Below are 10,558 nucleotides of genomic sequence, written 5' to 3'. Positions count from 1 at the left end.
TATAATGTTTCTGTGTTTTTTAAAAGAAACCAAAGTTCTAAAACTATCAGTACAAGAGAATAAGGAGGGCAATGGACAAGGTGCCTGTTAGTGTGAGATGTGCCTTTCCCATGAGCCTTTAAGTTGTTAAGCTACTAGCTTCATCTACATCAAGTCAGGAGTGGATGGTCTTTGGATTCTTCCAACAGCTTTATAATGGGTTCAAAGTCAAGTTCAGTAATTTCTGTGAGACCAAAGAAAGATGTTTTATCAAGGAGGATAACTCCAAGGAAAATACTAGCCCTGCTTTTCTAGATGCCAAATTGCTACCCAGGTCTCTAACATCTCCAGGCCTCTTGCTCTCCCTCCATGTGGTCTCTGTGGATGTCAGGACAACAGCGTCTTTTCTTACTGCATGTCCCACAGCTGACAGGAGTCCACTCTTACCAGGTTTGTGCTTGTGCTTGTAAGTAAGGAAGTTGACACAGCGGGCCTCCTGTATGGAACATGGGGTGTAAGGCTCGATGATGTGCCACAGTCAATGTCCAGACAGACATTTCAAAGAAACCTCAGGATGTTTTTCATCAAAGCACCTGCCACCATCAAGAAATGAAAACAAAGACCTAACTCATCAAAGCCCACAGTTCTGGGACAGTCTCTAAATGTATCAACCTTGCCTTTTGGCTTCTGCAACTCTGCTTCTGGCTAACTGTTCTTGTTAACTGGAGTACGTCAACCCAGAACGTGGTTTTTGTTCTTAAAAATCTCATGCTGAGAAAGGCTCGGTGCTACACTGGGTTCCTGAACATCCCGTATAATCACTGGCTGGCTAATAAATGCTTTCTATTCACTTAACTCCCCTGCAACCCCACTCCAAAAATCTTCCCCATCAAGACCAATCCCTTGCTGCTCATAGCAATGGCTTTCAAAGCAGCTGCTCCCTTGCTCTCCATTCTTCTCATTTTCTCTCTCCTCGTCTTGGTCGGAGTCATCACTTTGATTGACTACCCACATCCAAGCCCCTGTATCCCAGGGCCCACCAAATGGTGGAAAATGGTAAACATCCATGTGTTTTGGCAAGACACCATGTTTACAAAGCTTCCAGTCCTCTCACCATGACTTGGTAAGAACTGCAAAAAACATGCAGTTGAATCTTCCTGCCTTTCCTCTGAGAACTAGGATCGTTTGGTTCCCCATTGTGGAGACGGAGGCAGCGGTGCTCAGAGTGAAGTGAGCCACGTACAGGACACTGCCCTCCATATGATGCCACTTGTGATACACCAGCCCTGAAAGGAAGTGCTCCTGCCATCTCCAGCCCTGTGCGGTGTCCACTGTGTCCTAGCCTTGGACAGCCACAGAAACATGCTGCTTCTGCCCTCCACACTCAGCTTCCATTCCATTCTCGGGCATCTATCAGCCAGACCTAGAAGAGAAGGGCATGCTTGGCTTCAACAGCACAAGTATGGAAGGACATTCTCTGAACCAGGACTAACAGATGCTTCTTAATGGCCCGAGTATCCAAGGGCCAAGTCCCCGTGGCCCTTGTAACACAGATGACATTGTCTCAATGTTTTCACCCATGGTTGGGGGATCTAGACAGGAATTGAAACACACACACACACACACACACACACACACACACACACACTTTCCTAATAGATCCGTGTAGGCAGGAGTCTTGGAGGAACAAGATCGAAGTACTAAGTCATACGTGTATTTCTAGATAGTTCTAGAAGTTAGATATGCAAGGGATCGTTTTTAAATGATCAGACCAAGCCAGGCATGGTGGTTTGTGTTTGTACTTCTGACACAGAAGGATCATGGGTTAGCCTGGTTCATGAAGCATCATGGCTAGCCTTGGCTACATAGTAAGACTCTACCTCAATAACTGACTGACTGACTAATTAACTAGCTAACTAATCAAAAAACAAATAGATATGTATTAGGTCAACATATTCCAGATAATCAGCTATGTAATAAAATGTCCAAAATCAGATGTGTAGGAATGAGGACAATTAGTTCTGAGTTACAGCTCTTGAAGAACCCACAAGAAGTCTATATGGAGGTAGAAATACTACTGGAAAGGAGGAACTTGGGAGCCTGCCATAACTGTGTGCAAGCCTGCAACCACAGTACTTGGGAGACCAAGAAAGGAGGGGCCATCCTGGGCAACATAGTTAGTTCCTGTCACGAACAAACAGCTTTGGTTAATAGAATGTTTTGAAGAGTCTCTTATTGTGTTTGTTTCTGAATAATCCAGTGATAATGACTTATATTCTAATTTCAGTTCATTTAATTCATTGATATATGACCCAAATACATAAATGTAGAGTCTGGTTAAGGTGGGCGAAGGTCACCCTGTGGCAATGAGAGCTCTATACTGATTGACAGGGTGGTCATCCTTGGGGGGGGGGGAGGGAAAGAGCATTTCTGAAGATGCTTTTCAGTGTGTGTGTGTGTGTGTGTGTGTGTGTGTGTGTGTGAGAGAGAGAGAGAGAGAGAGAGAGCGCACATATGTATTTGCATGTGTGTGCACGTGTACATGTGCATGTGTGTATGAACACAAATAGGGAAAAACCTGTGTGAATGTGTTGCTTTTGGAGACAGGTTCTCTCACTGAGCCTGGGGATCACCGTCACCCGCTGTATTGGCTACAGTGTCTGGGTGTCAAGCTCCGGGATTCAGCCTGTGTTTACCTTCCCAAGCATGGAGATTACAAGTGCAGAGCATCATGCTTTGGTTTCTTAAAAAGCAGAGTTCTGAGGAGCAAACGTGGCTCCTCACACTGCAAGGCCAGGATATTATAGATGGCCATTCCCTGACCCCAGGCCCTTCCCTCTCCCCTGCCAAGTCTTTTACATCATTTTAAAGATAAGAAAATACTACATAAAACTTCAGGCTGCTTTTTAAGGTGTTCGGACTTGGGCATACTGGGTAGTTATTCCTTGCTGAGAACCACACATTGGATGTTGTTGAAGGGAGCCTTGGCGCTGAGTGATTGGCCAGGACCTGTCCACACTGCTCTCCAGGTCCCTCTTTCTAACCCTGCCAGAATCATTTTCTCCACTCTTCCGAAGCTTTGAGTTGGTGATTGCTAGCCTACCCGATCACCATCCACACTATGACCGCTCCAGAGACCTGTTACTTGACCCTCCACTAGTTACTGTCCCGTTGGCAGTTGCTAACTTTCATCTCTACCCTGCTTGGATTCACTTGGCTTTTGTTATGTGTTCCTTAATTCTGTCGCTGGGCCAGCCTGAAACTCAGCCTCTGACAAGGGCCCCATATTGGGGGCTTTGTCTGAACCATCCTGGGACCTTCCCACCCATTTCAGAGCTTTAGCTTCTTTTTGTGTGAGGACTGAAAGCCAATTCTCTCATAGATCTTGTACTGTGTGAGACCCTGTACAAGGAATTTGAATGCAACAGCCCCACCCCCTCTCAAGTGTGTGTGTACCTGTGTGTTCTGTGTGGGTATGTGTACATGTGTGTGTAGACGCAGAGGTCAGAGGATGATGTCAGGTGTCCTCATTGCCTTATCCCCTGAACTCAGACAGGGTCTCTCACTGACTGAACCTGACTAAACTCAGAGCTTTCCGTTCGGGCCTAGGCAGGGTGGTCTGCATGCCTAAGCAGTTCTTGTGTCCTGGCTCACTCAGGGGTGGGTTTACAGGCACATGTGCCCATGCCCAGACTCACTATGAGTGCTAGAGTTCCAAACTCGGGGCCTTGCATAGTGGGGGCTCTCATTGCTAAGCTGAGCCATCTTCTGGGGTGACAGGCTTTGCGTGTGGCTGACTGACGGTGGGGATGCGAGTACTTCCCTACATTGACTGAGCTTGGCCTCATGCTCTGTGTGAGTCAATGTGACCTTTACAAGAGGCTTTATAATATCAGTCACCTATGATTGCCTTGAAACCATCCTCAAACCAAGGAAGGATCATGTCTGGGCTTGCCTATATGAAAGACATGCAAATGTAAGTGACACAGGGGGAAGGACTTAATTGTCCCAGCGGAGCCTGTCTTAGAGCAGCATGCAGCCATCCGATGCCGTATTAAAGCATCCCACTCAGGTTATCAGTCCCCTACCCAACATGCTTGAACAAGCCCTAATGAGACTGCATTTGTCACGCTGACCCACAGAATAATGAACAACAAAAAAATGCCCTGCTCCTGCGACTCAAGCGAAATGAAGGAAGAGGGGACAGAAAGGCGGTCAGAGCCAAGAAATCACGATGCCTGCGGTTATATAGTGTCTTTTCGACTTGACAGGACATTCACAGCCATGAAGCCTCAACAGTGTGGTTACCTAAATAGGACTCACATAGTGACCACACAAGCTGACATGCCAGTGTCTGTGGGTGATATTTCTCAGGGCCCCGTGCCTAGGTGAAGAGCTACAGGCAGTTAATGGCTGCTGAGAGGGGGAAGAATTTGTTTGCCAAGGACAATCCGCATAGATCAGTCAATCCCACGTGGTCAGCCCTAAGCACATGTGCATATGAGCAACACTAAATGGACTCAATAAGGTAGGTGTGTGTGTGTGTGTGTGTGTGTGTGTGTGTGTGTGTGTGTGTGTGTAAAGCAGTAACCAGAAGAGGTTATAAACATAAGAGGGAGGTAGGCAGAACAGGAGAAGTTAGAAGGGGAAGAAAGAAGTTGAAATGGTGTTGATGCAGCATGCAGGAAATTCTTAAAAGCTTTTAATAAAAATTTTCTTGGGGAACAAAAAAAGAAATGCCAGTTGTCTAGGTCACGAAGGTGGGAAGCAGACATAGCCTGCAGTGGTGGTTAACAGATTCAGTGGGCCTTGTAATGGAGTTGTAACTGTGCCTAAGATACACTTTTCAGAGACATGGCTCAGCAGTTAAGAGCACGTCCTGCTCTTGCAGAGGACCAGGATGGTGGCTCACAGTCACCTCTAATTGCATGGGCTTTCACATGGTGCAAGTACATGCAAACACTCAGACACAGAAATACAATTTTAAGAAAATGTGTTTAGTTTTGCTTGTGACAAATAGGCAACTAGATGGAGCTGCAGTTGAATACACCTCAGGATTTATTTGTGTGTGTGGTACATTTGTGGATGTGTGTGGTGTCTGCACGGGGTGCACATGCATTTGTGAGTGTGCTCACCCTTGCATGTGCCTGTGAGGCTAGAGGGGGATGTGTTTTGCTGTGTTTCGCTGTCACTCTCTGCCTTACTCCCTTGTGACACAGTCTCTCACTGAACCCCAAGCCCTCCAGTTTTAGGCTAGGTTGCTGGCTGGTGGGTCTGAGCAACTTCCTCCCTCTGTCCCCTACCACCCACCAGCAGTGGGTTTTCAGAGATATGTGGCCATGTCTGCTTTTCCACATGGGTGCTGAGGCTCTGAACTCAGGTCCTCCTGCTTACACTAATCCACTGAGCCATCTCTACAGGTTCCATCTCAAATATTTAAAAAAATATATTTTTTGAATTTTGCTCAGGAGAAAAAGAATAAAGGAAGAAAGCAAAAATAAAGAAAATAACTGAAGGGTTGTTCTAGGATAGGTTGATTTGCTTTTTGGAAAAAAAATGTGTCTCATCTAAAAATTGAGTGTGTTCTGGGGACATTCAAACCCAATGTTTGTGTTACAAATGACATTGTAAGGCCATTTCCATAAAGGCCGGCAGATCTGAGACTGGCATGCAGCAAATATTTCCGACAACCCTTGCTGTCACTTTGAGGTCTCGATGCTGAGCTGTGAGTGGAAAGAGAGTGCATCCGTGGACCTCAGAGAGTTGGCAATGCCTGACAGATACTTATCGAGCCGTGCGCATCAGGAATCTGGAGTGGAAATCTCCTAAGAATAGCCAGTCTCACGAAATTTCCAACCCCTCTTGTTTTTGGCAGAAGTGAAAATTCCGTGGAGATGGCTCATGTCGCAAGACTTCTGTGTGGTGCTGGCTAGCACCAGTGAGGAGAACGGCCTGAGGGAAGAAGGCCAAACCAACGTGGCTGCGTGTTTTCACGCCTCTGAAAAGGTCTGGGTTTGGCTTCAAGTAGGAAAGAGCACTTGAGGTTTGTATTCCATGCCAGGTTTTTCAAATGCCATTCACCTGACTCAGGGGACTCTGAACATCAGCAGGAACAGAGGGAGGGAGTAAACTTTGAATATTCTTGATGTTCAGACATACTTTGAACAAGACTCCTTGCTGGGAGCGAGAACAGGATATTGCTGGAGCAGGCTGTTCTCACACACCCCTTGCTGGGGATCAGCGGGTCAGTGTTGTTTGATGGTCAGAAATTCATTAGGTAGAGATTCACCAGTGATGCTTGACATCCTGATGTGGATAGAACTTGGTCTGTCTCTTTAGATGGCTGAAGAAAGGAAACGAACGGGGACCAAATTACCTACTGCACTCAGGGTACTATTTTCTTTGGAATAACCTACCATTTGATCCTTTTCCACTGCCTTGCAAGTACTTTTGACTCTTGCATGGCAGATTCCACCTTCTCATGCAAACTAGACTCAGACATCAGCCTTCCGTTGGCCAACCGTGGCAAGCTGCTGTCTTCGCTCCTGTGCATATACACAGTTCCATTTTAAACACAGAATTGTGTTCTTTGCATGTTGCCTAGGGCACTGCAGAAGCTTGTCAAGTGGAAACGGCCCCATATTACCCAGCCGTGACTATAATTCCCTTTCTGTACAGCAGGAACCTTCCACCCATACTAGATTCATTCTTGTGAGTCTACTCTTGGTCGTCAACTTGACTACATCTGGAATTAACTAAAACCCAAGTAGCTGGGTACACCCGTGAGGGATTTTTCTTAATTAAAAAAATTTACGAAGATCTACCTTTAATCCAGATCGTTTGAGGTGAGAAGATCCACCTTAAATCTGGGCAACCAACACCATCTGGTGACTGCCTATACAAAGGGAAGACGGAAGCACTTGCTCATTGAGTCACCCTTGCTGGCAAGTTTATTCCTTCACTGGCAGTAGAGCCTAACTCTCTGGGCTTCCAGTCTACACTGAAGACCAGCTAATACGTCCAGCCTCACGGAATGAACAACTATTACTGGATTCTTGAACTTTCCATTGGTAGACAGCCATTGTTGGACTAGCTGGACCAAGTCTGTAAGCCACTTTAGTAATCTGTCTGTATACCTGCCTGCCTGCCTGTGTATCTATGCACCTATGTTATCTATGTATCCATCCATCCATCCATCCATCCACCCACCCATCCATCCCTCCTTCTATCCATCTTCATTCTATCAGTTCTGTTCCTCTAGAGAACCCTGGCTAACACAAGCCATATCTCTCAGCCCCTTAGGTTACCAGAGTGACTTGTGTTCCAGAAGCGTTTGCCAGTCCTCACCAACATCCGTATCGCACTGCCAGCCTTTCCCTGTGTGAATATAAAACGTGAACACACAGCCACTGGGTGCTGCTTTCCCACCAATGGCCCATGCTCAGGTGCTAATTTAAAGCAAGGCCACCTCTGCACATCAGCACTAAATCGTCTGATGCTTATCTAAGGTGCTCCTTGACCCAGACGTGCAGAAGCCTTTTCCATGAAGCTCATGCGATAAACGCCATCTGATTCTGTTTATTCTTCAGGGTTCCAGTGGCCGGCAGCTTCATCGGATTATAGCCCAAGAGCACATTAATGAGACAAAGGTCACAGGTCACACACTGGTCAAGTGAGCATAACTGTTACACTTCCCCTTTCCAGTCTCCTCTGCACAGGCAACTCTACCATGAATCAGTGTCATCTAGCAAATGGTGTCTAGGGAGCAGAGTTCAGGTGAGGCTTGCTGAAAGCCCTCTCTCAGCCCTGAAAAACCCAGCAGAGAGAGCATGCTCTGTATGGTGTGCACACATATGGGTGCACAGGAGGGATTTTTCACATGGGAACAAAAACGTGTCTCTTGCACAACTTTTGTAGTATGAATTGTCTCTGCCTGATGGAAGGGCGAGGTTACTTCTCGCCAACATTTAATGCACAGAATCACATAGTGCCAGTGTGAGCCCAGATGCCTAAGATCTGGGCTGGAAACTCCACAATGCAGCTTGTGCTACCTCAGGGTCACCCTACCACCTTATGCTCCCTGCTCAGCTGTGTTTTGTTACAGCTTTAGCAGAGCACCAATGTGGTTCCACAGTCTGGGTCTGGTATTGGATGACATGTGGGCTGATTTGATTTTGGTGGTTTGAGCAGACTGGTAGGGGGTTATGCAAACCAGAGTAGTTTTCCTTCCCAACAGTAAGAAAACATGTTAAGAATTACGGTTAATAGTTAGGGTATCTCTCTCCCCTCTCTCTCACTCTCTTTCACTGTCCCCTTTGCTCCGAACTCTTGGATACTCCTTGAAGTTTGCTGTCACTTTTATGGTCCCTGAATGTCCCTCTACTCTGATTTAATTGCTTTCTTATCTCAGCAAACACCCCTTGAAACTTTGCTCTAATTCCTCCCTCTCCCCTTTTCTTTCTATCCCAACCCACTGAAAACAAACCAGGTAATAAAACTGATAGCATCCCTAATGTAATAGAGAGAGAGGGGGGGGGGGGAAGATAATCAATGTAATTTAGATAAGGTGAAAAAAAAAATCAAGTAAAAGCCGGTATGGACTGAGGCCAGCAGTTCATCTGTTTGTTTTAATAGGTTCCAGCCACAGTACGCCAGGCACAGGACTGCTGCTTGCTTTCTGCTGCGCTGAGCAAGCACATGAGCTTAAAAACAAACTTTGACAATGGAGATCTCTTTGTCCTTTCAGGAATGGAAAGCATTATGTACTTCAAAGCACACGAAGCCTGATTTGAAAATATAGTTTGTGCCTGTGCTGCTGGGCTATCGGGTGGGTCTTTAAGTCACACAAGGCACACGGATGACTTGTGTGTAAACAGTACGGCAGCCGTCAGCTAGTAAGAACAACCGTCGCTAGCAACTTTGATAAGCCCATTCATGAGGAAGAGGCATCTGTCTTTTAAGTTCCTTGGAACAACTGGGATATGATTCCTCATTTTAATCAGGGTTTTCTTCCTGGGCTAAACTGCAAAACCAGACTACTTGAGCAGCACATTCCGCTTGCACAGAGCAGCGTTTGTTCATTTTGAGTGTTTTTGGACAGGAAATTGATCTACAGGGTAACATTCACACACGAATAAGAAACAGTATGGGACGGTGGCTTGTTAGGACAAGTGACTCTGTTTTGGACATTACGGACAAGAAACCTTGGAGGAAGAGCAGCGTTAAAGATCAAAAGCATGACAAGTCCTGATGAAAACACCCCCAGATGATGAACCCACGGGCGAAAAGGAGCGTCTACCGTGAGTATCTTTGCTAGAATCGAGCATCTTGTTTGTTTTTTAAAACATTTTGGGCATGCTGAGTAGATCGGAGTGAACATTTGATGCAGGTTTTTCGTTTACAGACGAGTGTATAATTAAACTCGTTGGGTGGCTCCAGCAGAGCGTTCGATGCTGAAACACCTTCCGTGATTCTGTAATGCTGGAAGAAGCTGCAGGTTGATTTAGGAGAGCCTTGTACAGCAAGCACATCATGCAGAGCTTTATTGTGCAACACGTTATTCTGGCAATGCGTAATCCATCAATGTACATCTATAAATCACACCGAATCTACATGCTGATAGTTTATTACTTTGATTTCATGTGGCTAATCCTGTTATCAAAACACGGACGTATAGAGATTCACCCAGTGCTATCAGGATTTAGAGAGAACCTGAACTATTAAGTTTACCTATCCTATCTCCCTATGGGGAAGAGATATTTAGAATCCGGGACTAGGCAAGAAGAAAGTGTCACTGCGTAGAGTAGACTTCTCTGGAACTGACACCTGGATTCCTTTTATGATTCCCAAGTTTATGCCCCTAATGTTCAACAAGTCTTCCTGAGATTAAGACTTCTTGTGTCTCAATGGATTGATGTGCTCTTAGGAATTTGAGCCAAGCCTATCAAAATGAGCTGTGCACAGCTATTATATCAAGTCCTACTCTTGGAGTCTATCACAAAGTAGATAGATAAGGATACGGTAGCAAGCTCTAAATGCTGAATAAAGTCTGCTGCTGAGGGAACAGGAAGAGATATCTCGATTCACTCTGTAAATTCATTCATGAGTGTGATTGAGTTGTACGTTTCAGAGGATTAGATAATTATGGAATCACATTGTATTGCCCTTTTCAGTAAGGGGTTCCTTTAAAAGTCAAATTTTGAGTTTATTGCACGTTGGTTATTCTTCTCTTGATTTATTGTTTCTTTGGAAGGGTGTCTCCTGGGAGCAGCCCAGGCTGTAGCATAGCATAGTTTCCAGTCCAGTATGTAAGGTCCTGAAGCCTGCCTGTGTGCTGGAACACAGGATAAGTCAGCGTGTTCACCCTTTGCTCAGGCTGAACAGGCAGCTGAGATGCTGGCCATGTTCTCCATTGAACTGATCATCTTTCAGGTGTAAGAGGCATGGAGAGAAATGGAGAGATGAATGGATTAAAAACGCTCCTGGAGTGAGATGAGAAAGGGGAGGAGAGCTCTAACCTGAGTCCTGCACTTAGCACCTTTGCAATGTCTTCTAGCACTCTGGTTTTCCCTCTGGCATA

General features: G+C 45.7%; 1 protein-coding gene across 2 annotated transcripts in view; it reads left to right on the top strand.

Moving 5' to 3' along the window:
* Positions 1 to 8,608: 8,608 nt before the first annotated feature.
* The window catches only part of Kcnk2 (potassium channel, subfamily K, member 2), a 194,853-nt gene continuing 192,903 nt past the window's right edge, over positions 8,609 to 10,558 (top strand). Inside the window, exon 1 of one of the 2 annotated variants that reach the window (XM_006497121.4) lies at positions 8,609 to 9,278. In XM_006497121.4, coding sequence (XP_006497184.1) covers positions 9,245 to 9,278 — 34 coding nt within the window. In that variant the 5' untranslated portion in view covers positions 8,609 to 9,244. The remainder of the gene's footprint in view (positions 9,279 to 10,558) is intronic. The other variant, NM_001281848.1, reaches the window with a different exon arrangement.

Source organism: Mus musculus, chromosome 1, assembly GCF_000001635.26.
Source record: "Mus musculus strain C57BL/6J chromosome 1, GRCm38.p6 C57BL/6J".
Taxonomy (NCBI): domain Eukaryota; kingdom Metazoa; phylum Chordata; class Mammalia; order Rodentia; family Muridae; genus Mus; species Mus musculus.
The sequence above is the reverse complement of the archived record's forward strand: the minus strand, read 5'-3'. Positions and strand labels throughout refer to the sequence as shown.